This window comes from Cherax quadricarinatus, chromosome 58, assembly GCF_038502225.1.
Source record: "Cherax quadricarinatus isolate ZL_2023a chromosome 58, ASM3850222v1, whole genome shotgun sequence".
NCBI classification, from domain to species: domain Eukaryota; kingdom Metazoa; phylum Arthropoda; class Malacostraca; order Decapoda; family Parastacidae; genus Cherax; species Cherax quadricarinatus.
Window position 1 is genome coordinate 2263629 of NC_091349.1, and position 15585 is coordinate 2279213.

The window sequence follows — 15585 nt, forward strand, 5'->3', positions numbered from 1 at the left end:
AGCCAACAGTGACACACCCAGAAACTCTGCCAAGCAAGGCTGGAATCTTGCCAAGTCTTACTACAACACAATGAAAAGAAACTACAAATGACAGATGAGAGATCATGTTACTTAGAAAATTGTTAGAAAAGCCCAAGAAGAAAGAGGTGTGAAAGAAAACACTGTCCCATTTGGCCCTTCTTTTATTGGTAACATTGAATAATAGTGTGACGTCAACTGTGACGTAAATGCTTGCCATCCAGACATGAAAGGAGGCATCTGTCTTTGCAAATAATATATGCACTGAGTATTATATACAATTTCTTATTACTAAGATAATGATGAATTAATTCTAGTACTCTAAAAAATACTGAACATGGTTCATTATAAATATACATTATACTTTAATATTCACAGTATGCCAATTTATACAGCACCAACTATTACTAGAAAAAAGATAACTTTTGGGATATAGCATTAACTAGTAATGCTTAAATAACCACTTAATTTCTTTGAGCAAAACTTGACAGGTTATTGCTAAGTATTAGTCTTTTCCAGAGGTAAATATGAGCATAGAAAACTGAAACCCTTAGAAACTTGTCAGTCAGTATCTAGAACTGGACAAGATCTACAGCAGACTATTAGCATTGTCAACATGAGTATTATTGTTGGTTTGGGTAGCTGCCATGGACGACTGACTTGATTGCACGGACGGAAAGCGACACGTGTATGGGAGATGGCTGTTTGCTACTCTGGGGACCATCCTGGGACTCAGACTTGAGTACTGCTGAGCTGCCCCCTGCACCACCCACCCACCACAACTATTGTTATTCACCAGATTATTGTTGCTAAAAGTTGAGCAACCTAGTCCCCAGCTTGCAAAGAAGGGCTGGGGTTGAAAAGGTATGATCTCTGATGAATGAGTGTGCTGAGGTCTCATGGTGCCACTCATGCCAATGTTAGACCTACCCCCCACAGAACCAGAGGCATACAACTGCATAATCTGAGCCTTGGTGGATCCTAGACTGGATCTTCCGGTCATCCCTCCAGTATTAATGTCAGTAAAGCTAAGTAAATCCTCTGAGCAAGAGCGGGAGTTTCCACTGTCGTGGCTGGTATCAGTGGTAACACTAGCACGGGCACTCTGAACCCTTGGTGCAAAACTTGCGACTGACGAAGATGGACTGCAAGCAACATCCCTCCACCATAAGCCCCCAGCCGGCTTGCCTTCAGCATGCAGTTTCTCAGGGTAAAGCACTGAGAGGGAAGAAATGGGGGAGGGAGAGGAAGAAGGCAAGAAATTGGAGAAAACAGAAGAGGAGGATTGGCACGCTGATGATGCTTTACCTGAGGGCGGGAAAAATGCTTCCATTGATCCTGAGCCTGTCTGAGTACTCAGACCATGTGGGTGACCAGCTCCTGTGCCTGCTGCCGCACTCCCGCCTCCTACTGATGACCCAAACTGACTAGTAGGGAATGACTGCTGTGCAGGAGGGAAAGTATCTGACCCAAATAAAGCAGCAGGTGGGAAGGCGTTTGTGGGACTCAGTTCAACTACAGGTTGAGACTGCTGCTGCAGAGCCTGACTATGCTGCTGAAGCTGCTGCTGTGGGGGCTGCTGTTGCTGTGTTAACTGCTGCTGTGGCTGAACTTGCTGTTGAGCAGTGCCACTTTCACTTGCTGATACAGCAAGATTTCTCTTCAATGCTGTAAAAAAAAAAATAATTAGGATTTACAAAGAAAAAGTTGAAGAGCATTCTTTTAAGCATGAGACGATTACTAAGCAAGCAAATATTTTCTATTTAGAATGTACAATTTGAGAAAAAATGTGGGCCAGGAGATTGGAAAAAGTACAGAAAAGATGAATTCTTGCATAGGCCATGCCAAGTATACAATTTTTTTTTTTTTTCAACAAGTCGGACGTCTCCCACCGAGGCAGGGTGACCCAAAAAGAAAGAAAATCCTGAAATAGAAAATACTTTCATCATCACTGAACACTTTCACCTCTCACCTCACTCATACATAATCAGTCATTGCAGAGGCACACAGATACAACGGTTTAAAAGCATATATAGATATACAACATATCCCTCCAAACTGCCAATATCCTAAACCCCTCCTTTAAAGTGTAAGCATTGTACTTCCCATTTCCAGTACTCAAGTCCGGCTATATAAAATAACCAGTTTCCCTGAATCCCTTCACTAAGTATTACCCTGCTCACACTCCAACAGCTCGTCGGATCCCAAAAACCATTTGTCTCCGTTCACAACTATCAAACACATTCACACACGCTTGCTGGAAGTCCAAGCCCTTCACCCACAAAACCTCCTTTATCCCCTCCCTCCAACCCTTTCGAGGATGACCCCTACCCTGCCTTCCTTTCCCTACAGATTTATACTCTCTCCATGTCATTCTACTTTGATCCATTCTCTCTAAATGACCAAAGCACCTCAACAACCCCTCTTCAGCCCTTTGACTAATACTTTTATTAACCCTTTGAGGGTCGACAGGCCCTCTCCGAAACTCGTTCTCAGGGTCGGCCAAATTTAAAAAAAAAAAAAAATTATTTTCTCTTATGAAAAGATAGAGAATCTTTTCCCGATCATAAAGACACCAAAAGTTTGAAATTTGATAGAAAACTTACGGAATTATGCTCTCGCAAAGTTAGCGGTCTCGGTGATGTTTACGCATCGGCGATTTTGCCCACTTTGAGCCCCATTTTCGGCCAATTTCACTGTACTAGTCGACAAAAAACATGAATATTTCGCTAGAACTCCATTTTTTCTATCGAATGGGTTCAAGAAACCACCCATTTATAAATTCAACTATCCAGTACAGTGGTCAGAATTTAGCAATTTTGCCAATTTCACACAAATTTCAAAAGATGCCAATTTCCGAATAGGGTCCAGAATAAACAAGAAAGACATTCCTGGCACTAAAATGACATTTCCTCTAGTCATTAGTCACGTCTCAATGCCCCTCTTATATACTTTTGCTTTCCACTTTGAATTTTTATTTTCACAAAAAATATAAGATTTACTTTTATGCAGACTACTGCATTAGTGTAAAAAATGGTATAAATATTATTGGTGCACTAGTGAAAGAATATTAGACTCACCAGTTGACGTGTATTGCACGCTTGGCACGATTAGTTTACTTTTGAAGTTTGGTAAAAATCGAACATTTCTGCTACTTTGAGCTCAATTTCAAGGCACCTTTCTTTGTAAAACCAGTCAAAATCATCTCAATTTCTGTAATAGGTCTTCCATTCTATAAAATGAGACCAAGAAAACTAGAATACAACAATAAATACCATACGAAAATACACTGCAAAGTCGCTGATTTATTAAAAAAAAATGGTCAAAGTTTTTTTTTTCTCATTATGCACTGTGTGCTGCAGGATTTTTTTTAGACTGTGCACACCGACCACATAGACCCATTCTTTCATATGAAGGCCTACCAGCTTTCTCCCACTAGATTTGAGGCCGCTAGAATTTATGAGTACTAGTACGTCAAAAACCCCTACGCGTAAGACGTACTAGTACGACCAAAACCCTCAAAGGGTTAACACCACACCTTCTCCTAATTTCCACACTCCTAATTCCCTGCATAATATTTACATCATTGACCTTAAACAGGACATCTCCACTGCCTCCAACCGCCTCCTCGCTGCAGCATTTACAACCCAAGCTTCACACCCATATGAGAGAGTTTTTTATTTTTATTATTATCACACTGGCCGATTCCCACCAAGGCAGGGTGGCCCGAAAAGAAAAACTTTCACCATCATTCACTCCATCACTGTCTTGCCAGAAGGGTGCTTTACACTACAGTTTTTAAACTGCAACATTAACACCCCTCCTTCAGAGTGCAGGCACTGTACTTCCCATCTCCAGGGCTCAAGTCCGGCCTGCCGGTTTCCCTGAACCCCTTCATAAATGTTACTTTGCTCACACTCCAACAGCACGTCAAGTATTAAAAAACCATTTGTCTCCATTCACTCCTAGCAAACACGCTCACGCAAGCCTGCTGGAAGTCCAAGCCCCCCGCACACAAAACCTCCTTTACCCCCTCCCTCCAACCTTTCCTAGGCCAACCCCTACCCCGCCTTCCTTCCACTACAGACTGATACACTCTTGAAGTCACTCTGTTTCGCTCCATTCTCTCTACATGTCCGAACCACATCAACAACCCTTCCTCAGCCCTCTGGACAACAGTTTTGGTAATCCCGCACCTCCTCCTAACTTCCAAACTACGAATTCTCTGCATTATATTCACACCACACATTGACCTCAGACATGACATCTCCACTGCCTCCAGCGTTCTCCTCGCTGCAACATTCATCACCCATGCTTCACACCCATATAAGAGCGTTGGTAAAACTATACTCTCATACATTCCCCTCTTCGCCTCCAAGGACAAAGTTCTTTGCCTCCACATACTCCTAAGTGCACCACTCACCCTTTTCCCCTCATCAATTCTATGATTCACCTCATCTTTCATAGACCCATCTGCTGACACGTCCATTCCCAAATATCTGAATACATTCACCTCCTCCATACTCTCTCCCTCCAATCTGATATCCAATCTTTCATCACCTAATCTTTTTGTTATCCTCATAACCTTACTCTTTCCTGTATTCACTTTTAATTTTCTTCTTTTGCACACCCTACCAAATTCATCCACCAATCTCTGCAACTTCTCTTCAGAATCTCCCAAGAGCACAGTGTCATCAGCAAAGAGCAACTGTGACAACTCCCACTTTATGTGTGATTCTTTATCTTTTAACTCCACGCCTCTTGTCAAGACCCTCGCATTTACTTCTCTTACAACCCCATCTATAAATATATTAAACAACCACGGTGACATCACACATCCTTGTCTAAGGCCTACTTTTACTGGGAAATAATTTCCCTCTTTCCTACATATTCTAACTTGAGCCTCACTATCCTCGTAAAAACTCTTCACTGCTTTCAGTAACCTACCTCCTACACCATACACCTGCAACATCTGCCACATTGCCCCCCTATCCACCCTGTCATATGCCTTTTCCAAATCCATAAATGCCACAAAGACCTCTTTAGCCTTTATCTAAATACTGTACCACTATATTTTCATACATTCCCTTGTTTGCCTCCATAGATAATGTTTTTTGTCTCCACATATACCTCAATGCACCACTCACCTTTTTTCTTTCATCAATTCTATGGTTAACCTCATCCTTCATAAACCCATCCGCTGACAAGCCCTGGCTTCGTCTCTGTAGATGCCTTCCTCTCCCACTACATTGTAAAATGCTCCAAACTTCAGAACACCCGTGACTTAACCCGATTCCTCCTTTTTCTTCTTCTCCCTCTTCCCCTTTACTCTTTCCTTTGTCTCTTCTGGGTTGTCTTTCTTTCTTCTGCCTTGTGTTTCTGTTCCTTCATTATTTATTTTATTATCCCCCCCCCCTCTGTGTTCTTGCTCTCCCTCTGTAGGCATTTAGCTTCCTTGCAGTGCTCCCCTTTCTTAGTATTTGACTGGCTCCTCCTCCTTACTTCCCCACCACTACTTCCTTCCACTTCTGCCACCGCCACTACTACTACTACTACTACTATTACCACTACCACTACTACTACCACCACCACTATCACTACTATTACTACTACCACTACTACTACTACTACTACCACTACTACTACTACTACTACCACTACTACTAGTACTACCACAACTACTACTACCACCACTTCCTGCCTATATATACCTGTCCAACTCCCAAATATCTGAATCGTTTGATACCCTCATCACCTTACCCTTATCTATGTCCGCTTTCAACTTTCTACCTTTACACACACTCCCAAACTTGTCCACTAACCTTTGCAACTTTTCTTTAGACTCTCTCATAAGCACAGTATCATCAGCAAAAAGTAGCTGTGTCAACTCCCATTTTGTATTCGATTCCCCATAAATTAATCCCACCCCTCTCCCCAACACCCTAGCATTTGATAAATTAGACACATGTGCAACTCTTGGGTATCTTTATTGAGGAAACGTTTTGCCACACAGTGGCTTCATCATACAAAGGAGAATCTTGAAGAACAGGAGGAGAATGAGGTAATCAGTCCCTCAACCTTGAGGGACTGATTACCACTGTGTGGCGAAACGTTTCCTCAATAAAGATACCCAAGAGTTGCATATGTGTCTAATTTATCAAGATGTCGGTTCTCTGAACCATTCATCTACAAACCCTAGCATTTACTTCTTTTACAACCCTATCTATACATATATTTAACAAGCATGGTGACATTACACATCCCTGTCTAAGACCTACTTTTACAGGGAAGTAATCTCACTCTCTTCTAGACACCCTAACCTGAGCCTCACTATCCTCATAAAAACTCTTTATGGCATTTAGTAACTTACTACCTATTCCATAAGCTTGAAACCTCTGCCACATTGCTCCCCTATCCACTCTATCATATGCCTTTTCTAAGTCCATAAATTCAATGAAAACTTCCCTACCTTTATCTAAATACTGTTCACATATATGCTTCAATGTTAACACTTGATCTACACATTCCCTACACACTCTAAAGCCTCCTTGTTCATCCGCAATCCTACTCTCTATCTTACCTCTAGTTCTTTCAATAATAACCCTACCGAACACTTTTCCTGGTATACTCAGTAAACTTATTCCCCCATAATTTTTACAATCTCCTGTGTCCCCCTTCCCTTTATATAAAGGAACTACAGTGGACCCCCGCATACCGTTGGCATTACATAACGTTAAATCCGCATACCGATACATTTTATCGCTAAGATTTTGCCTCGCATACCGCTAAAAAACCCGCTTAACGCTGTTCGTCCGAGACGCATCTAATGTGCAGCCTGAGCCAGCCTCACATGCTCCGCCGGTGGCACTGTTTACCAGCCAGCCTCCGCAGTAACATCCAAGCATACAATCGGAACATTTCGTATTATTACAGTGTTTTTGGTGATTTTATCTGCAAAATAAGTGACCATGGGTCCCAAGAAAGCTTCTAGTGCCAACCCTACAGCAATAAGGGTGAGAATTACTATAGAGATGAAGAAAGAGATCATTGCTAAGTATGAAAGTGGAGTGCGTGTCTCCGAGCTGGCCAGGTTGTATAATAAACCCCAATCAACCATCGCTACTATTGTGGGCAACAAAACGGCAATCAAGCAAGCTGTTCTTGCCAAAGGTTCAACTGTGTTTTTGAAACAGAGATCGCAAGTGATGGAAGATGTTGAGAGACTCTTATTGGTATGGATAAATGAAAAACAGATAGCAGGAGATAGCATCTCTCAAGTGATCATAAGTGAAAAGGCTAGGAAGTTGCATGAGGATTTAATTAAAAAAATGCCTGCAACTAGTGATGATGTGAGTGAATTTAAGGCCAGCAAAGGTTGGTTTGAGAGATTTAAGAAGCATAGTGGCATACATAGCGTGATAAGGCATGGTGAGGCTGCCAGTTCGGACCACAAAGCAGCTGAAAAATATGTGCAGGAATTCAAGGAGTACATAGACAGTGAAGGACTGAAACCTGAACAAGTGTTTAATTGTGATGAAACAGGCCTGTTTTGGAAGAAAATGCCAAGCAGGACCTACATTACTCAGGAGGAAAAGGCACTCCCAGGACATAAGCCTATGAAAGACAGGCTTACTCTGTTGATGTGTTCCAATGCTAGTGGTGATTGCAAAGTGAAGCCTTTATTAGCGTATCACTCAGAAACTCCCAGAGCGTTCAGGCAAAAGAATATCCTCAAGGCTAATTTGTGTGTGCTGTGGAGGGCAAACAGTAAGGCATGGGTCACTAGGGACTTTTTCTATGACTGGTTACACCATGCATTTGCCCCCAATGTGAAAGATTACCTAACTGAAAAGAAATTAGACCTTAAGTGCCTCCTGGTGTTAGACAATGCCCCTGGTCATCCTACAGACATGGCAGAGCGACTTTATGGGAACATGAGCTTCATTAAGGTGAAGTTTTTGCCTCCTAATACCACTCCTCTCCTGCAGCCCATGGACCAGCAGGTTATTGCAAACTTCAAAAAACTGTACACAAAAGCTCTGTTTGAAAGGTGCTTTGTAGTGACCTCAGAAACTCAATTGACTCTAAGAGAGTTTTGGAGAGATCACTTTAATATCCTCAATTGTGTAAACCTTATAGGTAAGGCTTGGGAGGGAGTGACTAAGAGGACCTTGAACTCTGCTTGGAAGAAACTGTGGCCAGAATGTGTAGACCAAAGGGATTTTGAAGGGTTTCAGGCTAACCCTGAGAGGAGTATGCCAGTTGATGAATCCATTGTGGCATTGGGAAAGTCCTTGGGGTTGGAGGTTAGTGGGGATGATGTGGAAGAGTTGGTGGAGGAGGACAATGAAGAACTAACCACTGATGAGCTGCTAGATCAACTTCAACAGCAAGAGGCCAGACCTGAGGAAACTAGTTCGGAGGAGGGGAGAGAGAAACTGAAGAAGTTGCCTACTTCAAAGATTAAGGAAATGTGTGGAATGTGGCTTAAAGTGCAAACCTTTTTTGATGACAATCACCCTAACACAGCTATTGCAAGCCGTGCTGGTGACTATTACACTGACACTGATGTGAAACACTTTAGGGAAGTCATAAAGGAACGAGAGGTACAGGCCACTATGGACAGATATGTTGTGTGACAGAAGTCCAGTGACTCTGAAGCTGGTCCTAGTGGCATTAAAAGAAGAAGGGAAGTAACCCCAGAAAAGGACTTGACACCTCAAGTCTTAATGGAAGGGGATTCCTCTTCTAAACACTAAGACACTCTCCTCCTCCCATCCCATCAATCATCACCAGATCTTCAATAAAGGTAAGTGTCATGTAACTGTGCATGCTTTTTTCAGTTTGTGTGTATTAAAATTAATATTTCATGTGGTAAAAAAAATTTTTTTTCATACTTTGGGGTGTCTTGCACGTATTAATTTGATTTCCATTATTTCTTATGGGGAAAATTCATTAGCATAACGATAATTTTGCATAACAATGAGCTCTCAGGCACGGATTAATATTGTTATGCAGGGGTCCACTGTATACATGCTCTCTGCCAATACCTAGGTACCTTCCCCTCTTTCATACATTTATTAAACAAAAATACCAACCACTCCAACACTATATCCCCCACTGCTTTTAACATATCTTTCATGATCCCGTCAGTTCCAGCTGCTTTACCACCTTTCATTCTACGTAATGCCTCACACACCTCCCCCACATTCACATCCTGCTCTTCTTTATTCCTAAAAGATGTTATACCTCCCTGGCCAGTGCATGAAATTACCGCCTCCCTTTCTTCATCAACACTGAAAAGTTCCTCAAAATATTCCCGCAATCTACCCAATACCTCCAGCTCCCCATCTACTAACTCCCCTACTCTGTTTTTAACTGACAAATCCATTCGTTCCTTAGGCTTTCTTAATTTGTTTATCTCACTCCAAAATTTTTTCCCATTTTCATCAAAATTTCTTGACAGTGCCTCTCCCACTCTATCATCTGCTCTTCTTTTGTACTCTCTCACCACTCTCTTCACCTTTCTTTTACTCTCCATATACTCTGCTCTTCTTATAACACTTCTGCTTTGTAAAAACCTCTCATAAGCTACCTTTCTCTCCTTTATCACACTCTTTACTTCATCATTCCACCAATCACTCCTCTTTCCTCCTGCCCCCACCCTCCTATAGCCAAAAACTTCTGCTCCACATTCTAATATTGCATTTTTAAAACTATTCCAACCCTCTTCAACTCCCCCACTACTCATACTTGCACCAGCCCACCTTTCTGCCAATACCTGCTTATATCTCACCCTAACTTCTTCCTCCCTTAGTTTATACACTTTCACCTCTCTCTTACTTGCTGTTGCCATTTTCCTTTTGTCCCATCTACCTCTTACTCTAACTGTAGCTACAACTAAATAATGATTCGATATATCGGTTGCCCCTCTATAAACACGTATATCCTGAAGCCTACCCATCAACCTTTTATCCACCAACACATAATCTAACAAACTACTTTCATTACGTGCTCTATCATATCTTGTATACTTATTTATCCTCTTTTTCATAAAACAGGTATTACTTATTACCAAAACTCTTTCTACACATAGCTCAATTAGAGGCTCCCCATTTACATTTACCCCTGGCACCCCAAATTTACCTACTACTTCCTCCACAACATTTTTACCCACTTTAGCATTGAAATCCCCAACCACAAGTACTCTCACACTTGGTTCAAAACTCCCCACACACTCACTCAACATGTCCCAAAATCTCTCTATCTCCTCTACACTTCTCTCTTCTCCAGGTGCATAAATGCTTACTATAACCCACTTTTCACATCCAACCCTTATTTTACTCCACATAATCCTTGAATTTATACATTTATATTCCCTCTTTTCCTGCCATAACTTATCCTTCAACTTTATTGCTACTCTTTCTTTAGCTCTAACTCTATTTAAAACCCCTGATTTCAATTCGTATTTTAGTGGAGTTTTTCCTTTGCCAATCTAATACATACACACACTCGTCCCTCACTTGATACAGAAAGGACACATATTTCTGCTAATCCTTATGCACTTTCCTTGCTTTCACACACACACACACATAAGGAATCGTTCAGGACCCTGTACACCGTGTACGTTAGACCCATATTAGAGTATGCGGCACCAGTTTGGAACCACACCTAGCCAAGCATGTAAAGAAACTAGAGAAAGTGCAAAGGTTTGCAACAAGACTAGTCCCAGAGTTAAGAGGTATGTCCTATGAGGAGAGGTTAAGGGAAATCAACCTGACGACACTGGAGGACAGGAGAGATAGGGGGGACATGATAACGACTTACAAAATACTGAGAGGAATTGACAAGGTGGACAAAGACAGGATGTTCCAGAGACTGGATACAGCAACACGGGGACACAGTTGGAAGCTGAAGACACAGATGAATCAAAGGGATGTTAGGAAGTATTTCTTCAGCCATAGAGTAGTCAGGAAGTGGAATAGTTTGGGAAGCGATGTAGTGGAGGCAGGATCCATACATAGCTTTAAGCAGAGGTACGATAAAGCTCATGGTTCAGGGAGAGTGACCTAGTGGCGACCAGTGAAGAGGCGGGGCCAGGAGCTTGGACTCGACCCCTGCAACCTCAACTAGGTGAGTACAACTAGGTGAGTACACACTGTATAACCCATTCCAACATTATTCCCATCTTCCTTCATCATTTCAAGCATAATTTCATTCATCCCAGTTGCCTTTCCAACTTCCAGCTTGTCACAGCTTCATTAGAAAAGAATAAAAAAATTGTGGATACTGATGCTCTCGTTGCAACTGCCCCAATTTTTACTCTTACTTCTACTATGTTGGTTATTAGCAATATTAGGCATAATTTGGGAAATGAAATTCAAATGGAGGATCATATGAAGCATGGTGTTAGCACACTTCTGGCAAGACAGTGATTGGGGGAGTAAAAGTGTTTTCTTCTTTGTCAAGTCTTCCTACCTTGGTTGGAGATAGCTAAAGTGTTAAAAAAAAAAAATCTAACTGGGTAGCCCCCTAGTGAGCATAATTCTGTTTTACACTTTACAGGACATGCACTGATACATTTTCAACCCTGATACATATTCCAGTAATGTAAACTTAAGTTGTATGAACAAGTTACAGAATGCCACTGTCACTGTAGACACTCCATTAAGAAATTAAACTACTGTAGATACAAAAAGTATTATTGGATACACTGAATATGCACAAAATCCCCTTTCTAGTACATTAGCTAACGTGTGGGTAACTAACCTTGCGTGCTCTGAAGTGGTAAACCTAGAGGAAGAGCACCCACAGCAGCAGTAAGGGAAGAAGGGTGTTGGGAAGCCTTTGGTCGCTGCCGGGGAGCCACTGATGTACTCTCTATCACAGGTCCTGTGGCTACACGATTCAACTTCACTGATGACTGTTGCTCCCGCTCACTTACAATTTGACACAGTTGGTCCAGAGATGGAACTGTCACATTCTGAGGTCAAATTGAAGTGCATGTTCATACCAAATCTGATTATCAACCCAATGGCTTGAAAACTAAATGTTACAGTATTAAGAATTATTATGAAGCAGACAGGAAATTAAAAATAAGTGAATACTGAATGTGAGTACAAATCTAAGATTTGCATGCCATCTTGTATTTAACAGGATTGAATAATTTTCCAACTGTATGCCCAAGTATCAAAGCAGTAAGGTCAGTGTGGAGAGAAAGTAGTCATCAACAAAGAGTACAGGTACCCTTTGCTTTCTGATATATGCATTCCAGGCCATTGTCTTCTGTATTGAATTCAATCATCCCACCAGCACTTAACTCTACACAAGAACCTACAGTACACTTTGCGAGCATCAATTAAATGTGGTAAACGTATATCACGTATAGATAATTACTGATAGAAATGAGACATTACAGAATAGCAAATCTGCATAAAGCAATCCCACAGAAAGCAAGGGAAACCTATATTCTTTGTGTTGTTAATGGGATTTGTTAAGTCACTGATTTAGGAAAATGAAGGCCAAGAATGCTGTCATATTAGGAACACCAATATTTATGGGTAAAGAGACATATAGCCATGTTTAATGCGTCTCACTGGAAAAAAGAGTGGATAAAATAGCACGAGTGAATTTTTAGTCTGAAATGTTTTAGTATAAGTTCCTTTTTTTCTTTGTTCAGTGGCTTCAAAACTGGGTTTTTTTTTTCAGGAAATAAATAGTCCAAATGAATATTTATTCTAATCAAATTCTGTGTAGAAAATGTCTGGTAAATTTAGGATGGTATCATTTGTGTTTTTTTTGTGTGAATATATATTGGTGGGGGATTAGGTGTTGTATATTGCATTTGATTAAGAAGTACTGAACCCTATTTGCAAACCCAGCTAAGTCATACAAACATCATGAAACATTTCAACAAAAGAGTAATGGAAAAGCAGAATTAGCTAGACATACAGGGAATCAAACAAATATAACAACTAATTTATATTGGTCAGTCAAAAGTTAAAAGGTAGACTCATGAGCTATATCTCAACCCCTATAAATTAAAAAAAAAATATATTTACTCATCCTAACACACTGAACAAGGAGACCTTCAAAACACAAATATAATGTATAATACCATGGCTAAAAGCAAGCCTCACCAGCAACCTTCAATCCCTTCAAGGATGCTTAAAAAACTGATAAAGTCAGGAGGTTTATCCAGTGCTTGCTTAATTAACCAGGTTATTCCTACCCACAGGGGTTTAAGCAGTCACCACGGACATGCTAGCCAGGCACACCCACCCCTCTTAATTTTATCTTGCCACAACACAATTTTAGAACTTACATTGACATTTCTCACAGGACATTCTCTTCCAGCTAACTTGAATGTGAGGCTGGCCACCTGGTAAATGTCTGGCCGTGTGTCTGGATCTGGGTCCAACATGTAACCTACAGGAGAAGGAAACTAGACATTACTTCAGACATCCTAGTAGCCAGTATTTAATTAGTATTTACCAGTAGAGATTAAAATGCCCTCAGAGACTAACAGCAGATCACCTGAAGATTCCTCTCCCCACACAGAAGTTAAGTGTTATGCAAAATTTTGATGTCAATTAATAATTTTGTGCCAAAACAAACCTAGCAACATAATAATGCTAAAATTTAAGTACAGTCATGTAAAATATGCTGCATCTTAATTCACCTAATCTAAGATCTTTTAGGTGACCCACTACTAACTGTTGAAAAAAAAAAAATAAAGCTTTGAAAACAAACAAGGTGAATGTACAAAACAATTTTATTAATGTTAATACAGTGGAACCTCTACTTACAAGTGCATCCACGTGCGAGTTTTTCCAGATATGAGCAGCTGCTCGGTCGATTTTTTGCTTCTGGACGTGAGCAAAATTTCCAGATGCGAGCAGGCCTCAAGGGAGGTTAATTGAGACTGGTGAGGGGGCTCTTGCTCTTGACCTAGGGAATTGGATCTCAGTTGTTTGTTGGACTATCTTATTGAAACTTGGGCAACGTATGATGAAAAGATGCTTCTTAACGTATCTGACTCACGAAATCGTAATGACACGATTGCAAATAAACCATACCACGGGTGGGGATAGAACCCGCGATCAGAGTCTCAAAATTCCAGACCGTCGCGTTAGCCACTGGACCAGCTAGCCACAATAAGATTCGTCCAACTAGGTATATTTCTACACCATAGGAAGGTTAGCATAGGCACCACTGTGACCACTGTCTGTAAAAACTTGCATTTGTGGTCACAGTGGTGCCTATGCTAACCTTCCTATGGTGTAGAAATATACCTAGTTGGACAAAACTTATTGTGGCTAGCTGGTCTGGAGTTTTGAGACTGATCGCGGGTTCTATCCCCGCCTGTGGTATGGTTTCTTCTTAACGTATACCAAAAATGAAAGAAATCAGACCATAAATAACGGAGTTCACTTCTCAGCCATTAGCCTCCCCTTAGCGGTATATTTTTGTATGGTTTTTACAGTTGTGTTCTAGTTTTATTTGGTCTCTTGTGATAGAATGGAAGGTCTACTACACAAATAAATATGATTTTAATTGGTTTCACGATGAAAAGTACCTTGAAATTGAGCTCAAAATAGCAGAAATGTTCGATTCTTTGGCGACAGTGGCAGACAGCATGAAGCAGCAGTGGCAGACAACATGAAGCAGCAGTGGCAGACAACATGAAGTAGCAGTGGCAGACAACATGAAACAGCAGTGGCAGACAACATGAAGTAGCAGTGGCAGACAACATGAAACAGCAGTGGCAGACAACATGAAGCAGCAGTGGCAGACAACATGAAGTAGCAGTGACAGACAACATGAAGCAGCAGTAACAGACAACATGAAGCAGCAGTGGCAGACAACATGAAGTAGCAGTGGCAGACAACATGAAGTAGCAGTGACAGACAACATGAAGCAGCAGTGGCAGACAACATGAAGTAGCAGTGGCAGACAACATGAAGCAGCAGTAACAGACAACATGAAGCAGCAGTGGCAGACATGAAGTAGCAGTGGCAGACAACATGAAACAGCAGTGACAGACAACATGAAGCAGCAGTGGCAGACAACATGAAGTAGCAGTGGCAGACAACATGAAGCAGCAGTAACAGACAACATGAAGCAGCAGTGGCAGACATGAAGTAGCAGTGGCAGACAACATGAAACAGCAGTGACAGACAACATGAAGCAGCAGTGGCAGACAACATGAAGTAGCAGTGGCAGACAACATGAAGTAGCAGTGGCAGACAACATGAAGTAGCAGTGGCAGACAACATGAAGTAGCAGTGGCAGACAACATGAAGCAGCAGTAACAGACAACATGAAGTAGCAGTGGCAGACATCATGAGGTAGCAGTAGCAGACAACATGAAGCAGCAGTGGCAAAGTGTAGCATTAAGAGTGTAGCAAATAAGTGTAGCATTAAGAGTGTAGCAATTAAGTGTAGCATTAAGAGTGTAGCAATTAAGTGAAGCATTAAGAGTGTAGCACTTATAAGTCACTCTGTCTGACTTTTCTGGGTTATCCTAGGTTCTCTACACATGTAGTCAGGAGCAGGAATGGCCGC

The 15585-nt window shown here is 41.3% G+C and overlaps 1 protein-coding gene across 1 annotated transcript in view; it reads right to left on the bottom strand.

Moving 5' to 3' along the window:
* Nak (Numb-associated kinase) overlaps nt 1-15585 on the bottom strand; it is a 144261-nt gene that overhangs the window by 105152 nt on the left and 23524 nt on the right. Inside the window, exons 7-9 of the mRNA XM_070097506.1 lie at nt 13343-13446; nt 11788-12001; nt 1327-1686 (exon numbers count right to left, since the gene is read on the bottom strand). Coding sequence (XP_069953607.1) covers nt 1327-1686; nt 11788-12001; nt 13343-13446 — 678 coding nt within the window. The remainder of the gene's footprint in view (nt 1-1326; nt 1687-11787; nt 12002-13342; nt 13447-15585) is intronic.